The sequence below is a fragment of the Dryas octopetala genome, chromosome 5, assembly GCF_963921425.1.
Source record: "Dryas octopetala chromosome 5, drDryOcto1.1, whole genome shotgun sequence".
Classification (NCBI taxonomy): Eukaryota; Viridiplantae; Streptophyta; class Magnoliopsida; order Rosales; family Rosaceae; genus Dryas; species Dryas octopetala.
In genome coordinates this window covers 3764236-3778920 of record NC_141370.1, presented here as the reverse complement: position 1 = coordinate 3778920, position 14685 = coordinate 3764236, and the positions used below count along the sequence as shown (strand labels likewise).

Below are 14685 nucleotides of genomic sequence, written 5' to 3'. Positions count from 1 at the left end.
AGATAATAACATCGAAAAGACCACAAAATTAAATTGACAAAAAACCCCATTCCACTTCCATTGCTGTCTCTCTATTCTTTCCAATATAAACACAGCAATCGCACATTCAATATTCAAATTATTTTGAAAATGGCGGAGAGCAAGAGCAGCAGGAAACCACAGAGTCTAAACGACAGCCATTATCGCCTCCTCCAAGACCTCCGTTCTGCTCCTCCCAAACCCTCTTCCAGACCCACGGGTATTAATCCCAACTCTTACTCTCTATCAATAGTAATGTTTTTTTGCGTTTTTAATATTTTTTTGTGAGTTTTGATTTTTGGGTTTCAAATATTGAATCAATAGAGGAGGATAAGGAGGAAGAGGAGGACCCAAAGCCATCTATGGTGAAGATCGGCGGCAAAGCTTCATCCAAAGACCAAAACAACAGCGACCATGATCATAGCATTCCCCATTTCTCAATCACTGATTTTGATTCTTCTTCTGGTACTCATTCTTCACTTTGCCCGCAATCTGTTTGTATTTATGCATATATGAATGTGAAATCCAAAACTATTGGATGTTTTCTTACAAGTTTTTTTGTTTGTTTTTGGAATGAATTTTAGAACAAGAAAAACCCATAAAGGTTAGGATTGAAGGTAGACGCCGTCTTTGTAAAATTTCATCTCTAGATGATAATGATCATACTGAGAAAACAGCGGTGCTTGATGAGCCCAAGTTTTCTGATATTACTGATTTTGAGTCACCTCCACTACCACAACGGAATCAGAGTAAGAGTGGGAACGAGATTAGGGATATTCTTGATGACTTGAGCTCGAAACTTCAGTTTCTGTCAATTGAAAAGAGGGGTGCCAGAAAAACTGACATGGTTGAAAATTCTTCGCCTTTGGTGATTTGTGAAGAAGTTGATGGTGCAAACAAAGTTGAATTGCTTGAGTATGAGAGTGCGGGGTCTTCATTTTCACTTGCTTCTGACTTGTCTCATTCCTCTTCAGACATGACTAAGAATGCTAGAAATGGTGTTGAGAGTGTGGTAGATGAGTATGAAGAGAAGGGACATCTTCAATGTGAGTCTGAGGGTGATAAATTTGGTAACCAGACCCATGGAATGGGGATTATTGGTAAAGAGCTTGGTAGAAAGGAATCCAGAAAAGTGGGTGAGAAATTAGTGCTTGTTGGGCAATCTTTTGTGTCTGAAATTGAAGAAGAGCCAGATGCTTATTTGCAGAGTGAACGCAATGGTGATAATTATGGCGGCAGGCTGACAATGAAACATGATGAAGGACAAAATAAAAGAGGACCGTCATGGGTGGACAAAAAATCAAAAACTGTGGGACGATCCTTTGTTTCTAGAGTTGAAAAAGGAGAGGTTGATGATGAGGATGATTGTGTAGTTTTGAGTGACAAGAATATAGTCAAAGATGTGGGGAGGCGAGGGGGTAATTTTAAAGATGAGTACTATGATGAGGTCAGTGTGGTTGATGATTCTACTGATGATTGTATTCTGGAGGATGACAGTTCTATTACTTTGCGCGGTCTCAAATATACTTACAAGTTGCCAGGTAAGATTGCAAAGATGTTGTTTCCTCATCAGCGAGATGGCCTAAAGTGGCTATGGTCTCTGCACTGTCAGGGTAAGGGTGGAATCTTAGGGGATGACATGGGCTTGGGTAAAACAATGCAGGTAAGAAATAGAGGATAGTTTACTGGATATTTTATTTTGGGCCACTTTTTTTTTTTGGTGTACTTGATGGATACTAGTTTATTTCTTATTGCAGATTTGTGGCTTTTTAGCAGGATTATTCCATTCACATTTGATTAAAAGGGCAATGGTTGTGGCCCCTAAAACATTACTTTCTCATTGGATTAAAGAATTATCAGTCGTGGGTCTTTCGGATAAGATAAGAGAGTGAGGCTGCTTGGTCTTATTTCTAATATGATTAAAACAATCATCTATGTACGAAAACCAAATAGTAATCATATACTTGTCCTTCCATGTAGATACTATGGGACTTGTGTAAAAGCCCGAAAGTATGAGCTTCAATATGTACTTCAGGTAATTGATGTGTCCTTTTTTATCATTCACAGTCAGTTTTCACCCCAAATTACAAGTACTTCATATTTGTCTACCTATATCTGAGATGTAATATATTTACTAGCAAAAAATATGGTTAACCATACATTTTGCTTTTAGTTTTAAGATTCAAATTGTATTTTTAAATTGAGGGAAGTTGATTTAATTATTGAAGTAAATTTCTAAATCATTTTTTTGAATCACATAAGTTTTAGGGTTTTTGTTTAAACTTTTATTGTTGAAGTAGGAAGCCTCATTGTGCCATCCACGTGATATGCAATCTTTAATTTGAGTAAAGTTGTAGTATGAGTTTGGCTGCATTTTCCTTTGTTCTTTGCTACTGATAATTATATTAAGATTCCATTTTTTCCCCACTTTTCATTGCCTTTCTCATAGGACAAAGGCATTCTTCTCACAACTTATGATATTGTGCGGGTCAACTCAAAATCTTTAAGAGGGGGCGAGTGTTTTCATGATGATGGAAGTGAGGATATTGTATGGGATTATATGATACTTGATGAGGTAAGTATCATCATATTAATGATTGTTAGACATTCTAATCACAATTTCTCTCTCTCTCTCTCTCTCTCTCTCTCTCTCTCTCTCTATCTCTCCACCTCTTCCCCTCCCTCCCTCCCTCTCTCTCTTTCTCTTACATACAGACACACACAAACACAGATACGCTCATGCATGTCTGTAATGTTCTTTATAGCAAATCTGAAAATAAGTGATCAACTTAAGTTGACTCAAAGTGAAAGCTTTTTTTCTTGCCTATTATCGCTAGGTCTTGGAAAGCCATAAGAGGGTGGTACTGGAGATTTGAATCAGTAGTGCAGGTTAAGAAAACTAGATACATATGAAAAAATTGGGCGTCCTTAACTTTGAGAGACCTTGAGCATGTTCTTCTTACCTTTTTCTTGAGCCTTTTGTCCTAGTATTGATACCAAAAAATGGTGAACATGAACTCAATTAAGCAACTTTCATAAGTAGAACCATTAATTATTGTAAATTTCATAAACAGAACTTAAGGTACATTTTCCTTTTAGTTAAGGAAGTCTTGTTTTTAATTAAATAAAACAGGAGACCTAATGTTGAGATCTAGCTGAACGCAAGCTCAAAAGCAAAGATTAGGAAAGGGGTACGCAAATTTTTTGTTGAGTAGAAGAAAGGTATTAGCCTTATGGTTATAAAGAGTGGTAATAATGAGTGACTATATAAGAGTGGTACATGGATACACACATTCTTTGGCCTGCATTCAAACCATTGCAAAAAGGTTTTTTGGGCAACGCCTTGTGCCTTAGCATATTCATGTTGTGTTGTGTGAAATAATCTTAAACCCAAACACGACTCGTTAAATTATCGCGTTCAAATAACAATATCAAAAACTACAAAATAATACCAAACATAACATAAATAAATCACCTTACAATACTATAAAACTTAATTCCATCACCTTACACTCCAAGTATGATTTAAAAAAAATTAAAAATACCTCCCTGATCATCATTAAGAAAAAGAAAGATCAAGTATGAATTTAGTTTCAGGTCTAAAGTCCTTGCGCCTTATTGAATGAGTACTAGTGTTTCTTAAATGCTTCCTTAATAACCATATCCACTAACTCTTTGTCACTCAAGTCTTGAGTTCATCCACCCTACAAAACAAACATCATCACTGTAAACCAAAACTGACCTAACAAAAATTTATAACGAAAAAATTATGATGTCAAAGTTTCCCAAGAATCCTAAAAGCACCCTTATTGATGAAATTAGCCAATCAAATAATTTTAGGTATTACACTAGAGTTCATTTGTTAATTCAATACGTAATTTATACTTGAAAGGGTCTTGTTTTCCTGCTCATGTGAACAACCCTGGATTTCTTTCTATGGTAGGTGTATTAAACAACCCATTGTATTTGTCTAAGAACTTGCTCTACTTTACTATAAAACTTTATGCTGCCATGCCCATCTTATAAATAATCACTTTCTTTGATTGACCTATTTACTACTCCAGGGGCATCTCATAAAGAATCCTAGTACACAAAGAGCCAAGAGTTTGCTTGAGATACCTAGTGCTCACCGTATTATAGTAAGCGGAACGCCATTGCAAAACAATCTGAAGGTACTGTCTATGATTTTGTTGAAGATTCATATTTTCCGGTTTTATTTGATGTTTTTCTTCCATCACTTTGTACATTTTCAACCAAACCTAGACTTATAATTTTATATATTTTCTGTGCTTTTGACTTTCAACATAGGAGTTATGGGCCTTATTCAACTTCTGTTGCCCTGAGCTACTGCATGATAGGCAATGGTAGTAATCTTCTTCATGCTCTTGTTGCCTTGAGTTAAGTTTCTGCTTTCGTATAAAACTCTGAAAGCTTTTCAGGTTCAAGGATAAATTTGAGTCTCTCATTCTTCGGGGAAGTGAGAAAAATGCTTCAGATAGGGAAAAGCGTATTGGTTCCACAGCTGCAAAGGTAATGTTATCATACTTCTTTTAATATTCTCTGTAACCTAAAACTTTAAAGAGCTTCGACAAGGAGATTGTCCTAAAGTTGCCTTCCAATCTAGCAGAATAGTTGAAAGAGATAGACTCTATTTAGACTAAAGTTCAAAGTGAGGACAAAACCACCCAAACCATCCCCATATAATCATAAAAAATTATCTTGTTCCTCTCCGCCCAAACCACTTACAGGATAGCCATCCTGCAGCAGCCCCACAGAACTTTGGCCCCCTTTTTTTCAAAAGCGGCATGAGTTTCGGTAAGATGAGAATGGCACCCACAAATTATGCCACAAATTTAGAGATGAAGGACACTGAACAAACAGATGATCTGCACTCTCCCCCTACTTCTTGCACATAATACACCAGCTAGGAGAGAAACAACAATTAGGCCTCCTTTTTTTTGCAGTAAGTCACATGTATTCACCCTCTTATGAGCCACTAGCCAACCCAAGATCATTACCTTGGTTGGAACCCTTGCGTCCCATATTGCCCTGGCTGGAACAAACACCGGAAAGTCGACTGTATCATTCAAAAGTCTGAAAAAGATTTGCAGGAAAAGTTTCCTGAAGTCTCCAACCTCCATCGCCTCTAATCCTCCTCCACTGTATCATCAGGAATCATTGTACAATTATGCTAGTGTTCTTTCTGCATTCCATAACCTCTGTCATACATTTCATCTCAGTCTCATGCTGCCAGTTTAACAGAAACAGATTATAGAATCAAACTTTTTTGTAGTGTTTGGGAAGACTATGTTTGAACTCTAGTGTTAGATTTTTGGAATCATAATGTTTTTTCCAACTATGCCTTTAGCTTATGAATTATGATCAGGTTTTAGTGAGGTTCCAAGTAATGCATCGTAGAAATGGTCAGAAATTCATTGGTGAGATTGCAAGTATTGTAGGGTGTCTGTGTTTGTGGTATTGGAGTTATCTATAATTATACATAGTTGCAAGTGTGGTACGTAGTTGTACGTGTAAGTTTTCTAAAATTTTTAATTGTTCTCTTTTGTTGTTTATAGCTACAAACTATGTTTCATAATGCCTAACAATGTTAATAATGGATGGTTGTTACAGGAGCTAAGAGAACGTATTCAACCTTTTTTTCTGCGTCGCTTAAAGACTGAGGTATTTAATGAAGATAATGACCAAACAAATGCCAAACTTTCTAAAAAGAATGAGATCATTGTTTGGCTAAGATTGACCAGCTGCCAGGTTTGATCTGCTACTCGGATGACAGTTTTTTAATCTCTTAAGTTTCACATATTATTAGTACATTTCTCAAGTTAATCACTTATTTGGTGTAGCGGAAACTTTATGAAGCCTTTTTAAAGAGTGAGCTGGTCCTTTCGGCTTTTGATGGCTCACCGTTGGCTGCACTTACGGTACTGTTTGTTATTTTTTTCTTGGTTCTTGTTACTCTATTTATTTCTAAAGTAGCTGGTTCTTTTTTTATTTTATTTTAAATCCTTTCCTGTTGCTCTGCCTTTAATTTACTGAAAAGATGAAAAGTTTGTCTTTCTTAGTTATAATACTAATCATATAATACTGAAAAGATGAAAAGATGGAACTTGTTGATCTTGCAAAACTAGTTATCTTTGTATTTGTATACAAGAAATTCATATTGTGATGAATGTTAGTTCTTTTTGAAACCTGACATCCCTGGAAGATTTTCCATTATTAGATTTTGGATCAGAAGTCCAGGAGAAACATTGTCTTGCACTCTCCATGATTTTAAACTATTCTGATATTTAGCCATTCTATAAGAGAATTGAAATATAAGTTTAGATTGTCAATTCTTGTTTGAACAGGATGATGATGAATAACATTTTTATATAATACAGATCCTGAAGAAAATATGTGATCATCCACTTCTATTGACTAAGCGAGCTGCTGAAGATGTACTAGAGGAGTTGGATTCAATGCTGAAGCCAGATGATGCTTGCATAGCAGAAAAATTAGCAATGCACATAGCAGATGTTGCTGAGAGAGAGGAATTTGATGAGAAGCATGCCAATCTCTCATGCAAAATATCTTTTATATTGTCTTTATTGGTAAGGGTCATGCACTCTAATAGATTTTTATTTTATTTTTTCTGGCCAGAGCACTCTAAAAGATTTGGCGCTTTCAATCTTTTATGTAATTGCTTGATATAGCATTAAAATGTGTTTGATGCCATTTTACAGGATGACTTAATTCCTGAGGGGCATAATGTTCTTATCTTTTCTCAAACTCGAAAGATGCTTAATCTTATTCAGGTTAGTTATTTAAAAGCTTTCTTAAATAAGCTACGAATATGAATTCTTGGTAGATTTAATAATATGGTCATTTCAAGGCACATCATAATGTTTTCCTTAATGAGAAGCATAATCTTAATTGCTTGGAGTTTGTGTAAATTTAAATGACTTTATGCATGCCAACTAGGTGCTTGCAAAGGTTACAAGAATTTGGCTTGTATTCTTTACCAAGTGCTTACTAGTAAAGTAATAATGATTTAGGGCCAAGTTTCATTCTTTGTAATATAAAATGTATAGCTATTTGAGACGCTTATCCCAATCAACCATTATTGTGCTGAATTTTGACTACTTTTTCATAACCACATGCTTGGTGCATAGTTTGGACTCTAAAATTAGTTAAATGGTTTTGAGGGGCACAAGTTCATGAGGAAGTTGGAATAGGATAACAAAAAATTGAAGGTTTGGAATTAGGAGGTTTTCGTGGTTATAGAAAGGGACACAGAGGCAAGGGCATCTGCTTGGGGCAAAATAGGGGGGGGGGGGGGGGGGTTGAATGGTTCCTTAAGGAATGAAAGAGAAATGTTAATCCTGAGATTTAAGAAGTTTGATTTCAAAGAAGAGATTCTTTGGAGTCATAAAGTGAAGGTTGCTTGGGCAAAAGAAGTAAATAGGAATTCAATATTGCATCACAAGTTGGTCAACAAGCGGAAAAGGAATGTGATCAATAAAGTGGTGCACGAGGATGGGAGGCCCGGGAGGGTGATTGAGGATGTGAAGTTAATTGATTTGGAGGTGGTGGACATTTTAAAAAGTTTTATTCGGTAAGATTAGGTCAAGGCTTAGATTACCAGACTTGCATTGGAGTCCAATTAACGAAGGAAAAGCTGATTGGTTAGAAAGGCCTTTGAGGAGGAGGAGGTATGAAACACAATTTGAGTGTAGCTAAGATAAGTTTTTGGCCCCAAATGGATTTATTTCAACAAAATGGGATGTTTTGGAGTTGGACCTAATGAGTCTCCTTTTTTTTTTTTTGGTAATAAATTCATTATTTAATTTTTTTACTTCTCAAGACTTCGGACTTCTTGAAGATTAGTGACTCCTGGCCCATGAGCATTGTTTCAACTTTCAAGTCTATGTAAAGTGTCTAAAGTTATATTCTTCAGATTAATGGACGTTTCAAGGGATTCAGTTTTGCCATTCCAAGGTGCTTTTGTGAAAGGTAGGCAGATTTTAGATGCAGTGTTGGTGACTTATGAAGTAGTTGTGTACAAGAAAAAAAGGTTGGCATTTAAGATAAACTTTGAGAAGGTGTATGATAAGGTTGACTTGGACTTCTAGAGTCATTCTTGGAGGCAAAAGTGTTTGGACAGAGATGGAGGATTTGGATATTAGGTGTTTGTCCTCAGTAAATTTCTCAATTATGATTAATAGAAGCCAAAGGACAAATTTAGGGGAACAAGGGATCTTATGCATGGTGATCCTTTATGACTCTACTTGTGTACCTTGGTTGTTAGCGCCCTTAGTCCCATAGTGGACATGGCCGATCTGTAGTTGGTTGAAGGTTGTTCAATGGCTAGGGAAGGGGTTGTGGTTTTTCAACTCCAGTTTGCTGATGGTACTACCTTTTTTTTTTTTTTTTTTTTTTTTTTGGAGGATGAGCAGAAGTTCTAAAATTTAGTATCAGTAATTGAGATTTTTTGTGCTTGGTCAGAGATGAAATTGAAACATGACAAAAAGTCTAATTTATTGTTGTGCTTCATGAGCATTTGCGTTTAGGAGAATAACTAGGTTGGAGTGGAATTGCCTTGTCTTCCAACCTTCCTCTTTTTACCACCTTCCCCTGTCTTTATAGGATTTCTTTGCATCGTAATGCTTCCATAACTAGTCTGTTTCCCACCTTTGCTTCGTCTCTAGAATGGAATTTCAATTTTCGTAAAAAGTTGAGAGTTATTGAGGTTTTGGAGCTTTCCTCCCTCCTCTCTTTAATTGTGAATACTCCCCTTTTAGCTTCGAGGATAGCCAGAAGGTCTTGAGTCCTTAGGTGTATATTTCCGTGCAAGTCTTATTAGTACTTTAATTGATGATCACACTATCCTTTTTTTCAGTCCATCCTTAATGATTCGGAAGGCTAAGGTTCCTTGCAAGGTCCAATTTCTCGCTTTGATTGTTGCTCATGGAAGAGTTAATACATGTGAGATCTTTCAACGAAAGAGACCTTTTAGGAATCCAGATTTCGTCATCTTGTAAGGGAGGAATTGAGAATTGAGGTCCAATTTTTGCTTGTCCCTTTTTAGTGCACGAATCGAGAATTGATCGCTTCCTTCATTGTCGTGTGGCTTTGAGACTTTGGTATAAGCTTTTTCAGGTAGTCAGAGTGAGCTGGGTGGTTCCCTCTTCTTGTGACTATTTATTTAGAAGTTTTGTGCCTTTGGCAATGGACAGAAGGCAGAGGATATGTGTTGGTGGAGTGTGTTATCAATTTTTTGGGTGGTTGGTGTGAAAAGAATAGTTTAAATTTTTGAAAGTAGGGGAGGGAGTGAACTTCTTATGAGGCAAGATTAGATTCTTGGCCTTGCTCTGGGCTCGGGTTCTTCTAAGTTTAGATTGTCCATTTTGGTTCTGAACATGGATTGAGAAGCAACTATCTCTTAGTTTTTGGGGATCTTTGGTTGGTTTTTGTCTGCTTGCTGCCTTGATGTTGTCTTATTTGTTGTTTCGGTCTTTGGTTATCATAGCTGTGATGATACAGCCTCTCCACAATTTGTACAACTCAACATGGCCTTTTGTCATTTTCCAAGGCATTTGAGCATGTGCTATTAGAAGGGCATAACTTTTTTCAATATCCCATAGCCATCCATTTTAAGATTAGAGTGTGGTCAACCAACAACTGCAAACTTCAAAGGGAGGGAATACTTTCTCTAATTCAAAAGGATTTTAAAAGAGGAATAAATCTTGTTCACTTAAAATAAGTGAGTTTTGAAGCTCAAAATAAGTGAACTGTTATTATTGGTGGATAACATTTTCTTTACAGGAATCACTAGTATCCAATGGTTACGAGTTCTTACGGATTGATGGTACCACAAAAGCTACTGACCGAATGAGGATTGTTAATGTAAGTGTTCTAAATCAACAAATATAGTAACAATGATTTATTAAGAATGTTTAAGAAATTCATGTTCATTTTATTCTTAGGATTTCCAAGAAGTTAATGGAGCTCCCATATTTCTCCTGACATCTCAAGTTGGTGGTTTGGGTCTTACACTTACAAGAGCAGATCGTGTGATAGTGGTTGACCCTGCTTGGAATCCGAGGTGTTTTCTTATGCTTTTTTATTTTGAAATTCTTTTGTTTACGTTTAGTGGCGTTTGATAAAACTCACTGTTCGAAGAGTACAAAAGATTTGATTCATATTTGCTCTTTCATACACTACAGCTGATAAGGATTTGATATTAATTAAAAAAAATAACTTTTGATGATTTCATGGTGGCCAGACCCTTTTTTTCTAATTAACGGAAAATGAGAGTATCTTGTTTAGCAATCTCTAAGAAATTACATTAACATAGCAAAGGCAGCAAGAACAAAGGAATGAATTGTGATACCCCTGAATCCCACATGGGTATGAACTAGGGAGATCTAGGGTGCTTAAGAAAGGCTTTGGAATTCAAAAGTCAACTTCAGTTATCTTTCTTCTCCTTCTCTATGTCCTACTGAATTTTGAACTTTTGAACAAGCATCACGAGAAACCACACCCATCTATATTTGTTCCTAGTGTTACAGATGATAAATGAAGATGACATATTATTAAAGGAAATGCTTTTGACGGTTTCAAGGTTGCCTTGCTGAACATATTGTCTCTCTTCTCTTTCTCTATATTCTGCTGAACATTAAACATTTGAACTACCAGGCACCGGGGTCATGCCCAGCTCTATTTGTTGTTTTTTTTTTGTAAATTAATCAACCTGTAGCATTCTTCTAAATATTTGCAATTTATGCTGGTTAAGTTTAAATGTCATGTGTAAGCAATAATAGACTTTTGAATTTTCAGTCTACTCTTCACTTTCTTCTCTGTTAAGCTTAACAAGTATAGTAATGGTGTAATTTGTGGTTCATAATTTGTTAGTTGTGGTTCTTATTTTTGCAGTACGGATAACCAAAGTGTGGATCGTGCCTATCGCATTGGGCAGAATAAGGATGTCATTGTATATAGATTAATGACTTGTGGTACTGTTGAAGAAAAGATATACAGAAAACAGGTTAAAGATTGCTTTCCCTTCTACTTATGTTGAGTGGTATGAATGTAATATTTTACGATGGTTAGATATGTGCTTGTGGCTCCTGTACTCGGGTTTTGTAGATCACTGCAAGTAGTGAAAACTACATGCTATAGAACCTTACATATAAATTATAATTGCTTAAATGGTTTTTGTCCCTTTGTGCTTGATACAAAAACATGCCACTGGACCGCTTCTTTTATTCTGTGATAGCATGCCATGTTATTGACCTGTTTGAATTGCATGTGTTGTTCAATTTTAATTCATATTTTGATGCATTATGTATAGCATCATCTATTAACTCATCAAAATATGTTCAGATATTCAAGGGGGGATTGTTTAAAACTGCAACTGAGCATAAGGAACAGATTCGATACTTTAGTCAACAGGTGATGCTTAAAAAGTTGTAATTGTTGCTACACCAAGAGAAATTTTATATCCTTACAAATAGAAAACATTATGCTCTATATTGAATTTTGAATAATTTTTCAGGATCTTCGTGAGCTTTTCAGTCTCCCAAAACAAGGTTTTGATGTTTCCCTTACGCAGCAGCAGCTATATGAGGAGCATGATCGCCAGCACACAATGTAATGAATCAATAGGAGTTAATATTTATGATTTGTAATTATCTTATCTTTCTAATATAAAGTACCTGTGCTTGAAAATGCATATTTTGTTTTATTTTGCAGTTTGGTCTTTGTTTTTAAGTTTGGCATGTGTATTTGGTACTATAGCTTTGTCTGGCTCATTGTTCCTTAAATGTCCTCATGTATCTGGACTACACTATTTTTTGTTATTTGCTTATGCCTTCAATTAGTTTCTACTAGAAGAGGCATTTTGTCTCTCTCCTTTTGTTCATCTATGTGTGGTTTGGTTTATGGATTCGTATTTGGAATGACTTTCAGGAACTCAATTCGTTATTTTGTTTTTCTTGTCATTGTACTATTTACTATAGGGTTGAGTCCTTGAAGTCCCATATAGAATTCTTGGAAACTCAAGGTATAGCAGGAGTCAGTCATCACAGTTTACTCTTCACCAAGACAGCACCTGTACCAGCTGCAGACGAGGAACATGAAGTTGAGAGGTGAAGCTCATTTATTTCTTTAACTTCTATTTAGGTGCTGGTCTTTTATTGTTATACTTTACTTGACTGTTTTTTCCTTGGAATTTAGCTTCTTTTTTTTGCATAAGAAGAAAAATTTATTACTATAAAAAAAACAGTACAAGAGTGGTGGGCCAGTAGTCCACCTGCAAAGATACAATCATGAATGTCTAAAAAAATGCTGATTACTACAAAGACAAACAGAAAACAACAGCTCTCCAATAATATAAAATGGTTGAAACGAAGTATCTCTAAATTTTGGACTGAAAGTACAACAGTCCTAAATAACAAAAAATAAAGTTTGAAGAATGGGTCATAAATTACAAAAGTAACAGAAGAAAGATAAATAACAAAATAATAAAGCCTATAAGTTACAACGAACTTTATGAGTCCTGAATAGAGTTCCTAGTTTTTTGACTTAATTTTGAGCTGTTGCAGATAATTTTTGTTTTCATATACAATTTTGTATGAAATAGTTGTAAGCTAAAATCAGATTACTGTAGGACTCTGACACAGTAAATATCCTATGAAAGATGTCCAAAAGAATTTATGGTGAAGTATTGAAAGATCAATTACTTTTGAGATCATAGTTTTAGCTTATGTTTTCTATTAAAAGCTTGGATTATGTACTGGGCATATATGATCAATTACTTTTGAGATCTTAGAGCATCTCCAAAGCTCATGGTATATGAGGTAGTAACTTAAATTTGAGGTGCCACATGGTGCAGCAACTTTTGTGGAGCCAATTTAACATGGAAAGCTTGCTGTATGAAGCTGAGGAAGCAAATTCAAGGCCTGCTATTATTAAATGAAGGAAACAGCTAGGACCTCAGCAGAAAAATAAAGCCAGCTTCCTTAGTTTTCACTGTTCAAATTTTTCAGCAAAAACACTACCATACTATTGTTTTTTTTTAAAGTATCACATTACTCATAGTTTTTCCTATATGTTAACAATTTTAGGTTACAAAACTCCAAATCTGTACTTTTATCTTATTATTCTATTTTTTTAAATTTATCTCAACATGAAATTTTCAATTTCCTGCACATCAAAATCTTAATCAATCCTCAATGTTTTGTGTTCTTTAATTTCTCAAAAGTAACAAAAGAAACAAATAATAAAATGAGAATGTTTAAATGATGAGTCATAATGTTTGAAGAGTTGGTTGGAGTAAATAGTACACTTTTGATTTAAAGATTGGCTACGTGGTTGGAGATCTCTTAGTTGGTTACTTTGTTGTTTTGGGCACAGGGTGAGAGGACCTTCGACTCATGGAGGTGCATCTTCAAGCTCTTTACTTGAACATAATGTGAATGGGTAAGAGCTCTATGAAACATGGCAGAAACTATCAACAAAAGAATATATGTATATTGCATGTTGTGAAACCTTTGGTTTGAATTGTTGACAGGGCTGAATATGCTTTCAAGCCAAAGGATGTAAGACTAAACAAGAAGCCTTCTTCACCAGATGTTGGAGGTAAACTGACAGAATCAGAGATTAAAGAGAGAATCAATAGGCTGTCACAAACTCTTGCAAATAAGGTATTCTTACACGTTATCTTCTATGATTCGGAAATAGGGCATGATTTTCGGTAAAGACATGGTCTGGGGAACTCAATCATGTTAAGAAATTGATTCGGTTTAGTCTAAATAATCTGCAAGGGCAAAAAATGTCAGTAGTGTGTAAATCATAGTTTATCTTGTATTTAGTAGAGATGTTTGTGCTCATTTTTGTTTTAACCTTAGTCATTATATTTTTAAATAATGTCTGCAGGCTATGGTTTCAAGATTACCAGATCAGGGGATGAAAATACAAAAGCAAATTGGTGAATTGAATGCTGAGCTGTATAGACTTAATACAATGGAAGGAAATGAGAAAGAAGTAATTAATTTAGATGATATAACTGGGGAGCTTCAAAGAGTGTTGATATAAGACATTGTTTCTGAACACTGAACGTGGAAACATAAAGGACTGTTACGTTACCTTTTATTTTAATTGTTTTTGGTCGAAACTGTCAAATGCAAATATAATGATGTATTTTGCTAGGTTCATCTACTGTAGTTCTCCAGTGGCCAAAAGAAAAAAAAAAAAAAAACTACTTTTCATATTGGCATGGTATTTGTAATCTTCATAAGCTTTTGTATCATGTGGTGCATGGCTTGAGCACCGAGTATCATGTGTTGTATGGCTTAAGTACTGAGTATCTTGTGGTGTATGGCTTGAGTCATTAGGTTTGCACCGTTGACTTTGGTCAAAGGATCACTTTATGTGAACTCAAATTTCGTACAAAGGGGAAAAATTAAATTTCCCACAAAAATAATTTTAGAAAATTTCTAGAATATCATAAAAAATTTGAGAAAATTCTAAAATAAATTTGAAAAAAATTCCGGGCCTCACATATGGGAAACCAAGGCTAACTCATTAGCTTACCATGTTCCTCTCGTAGATTCCATGAACTTATTATTCATTTACAATTCTATTTTAGAATGCATAATATAATGAATG

The 14685-nt window shown here is 35.3% G+C and overlaps 1 protein-coding gene across 2 annotated transcripts; it reads left to right on the top strand.

The window, feature by feature from the left end:
- Window positions 1-21: 21 nt before the first annotated feature.
- On the top strand, window positions 22-14458 carry CHR24 (chromatin remodeling 24). Of its 2 annotated transcripts, XM_086244157.1 has the most exons (22): window positions 22-238; window positions 343-483; window positions 603-1681; window positions 1776-1906; window positions 1999-2053; window positions 2468-2593; window positions 4083-4190; window positions 4327-4382; window positions 4458-4548; window positions 5650-5787; window positions 5880-5957; window positions 6417-6626; window positions 6759-6830; window positions 9841-9921; window positions 10002-10120; window positions 10951-11062; window positions 11401-11469; window positions 11573-11667; window positions 12036-12164; window positions 13432-13497; window positions 13589-13721; window positions 13954-14458. In XM_086244157.1, exons 1-22 carry the CDS (start codon window positions 130-132, stop codon window positions 14110-14112), a joined length of 3357 nt encoding a protein of 1118 aa, XP_086100283.1. In that variant the 5' UTR covers window positions 22-129; the 3' UTR covers window positions 14113-14458. The 2 variants fall into 2 exon arrangements, with proteins under 2 accessions (XP_086100283.1, XP_086100285.1); XM_086244159.1 differs by lacking the exons at window positions 13432-13497; window positions 13589-13721; window positions 13954-14458 and adding an exon at window positions 12911-13072.
- Window positions 14459-14685: the final 227 nt, after the last annotated feature.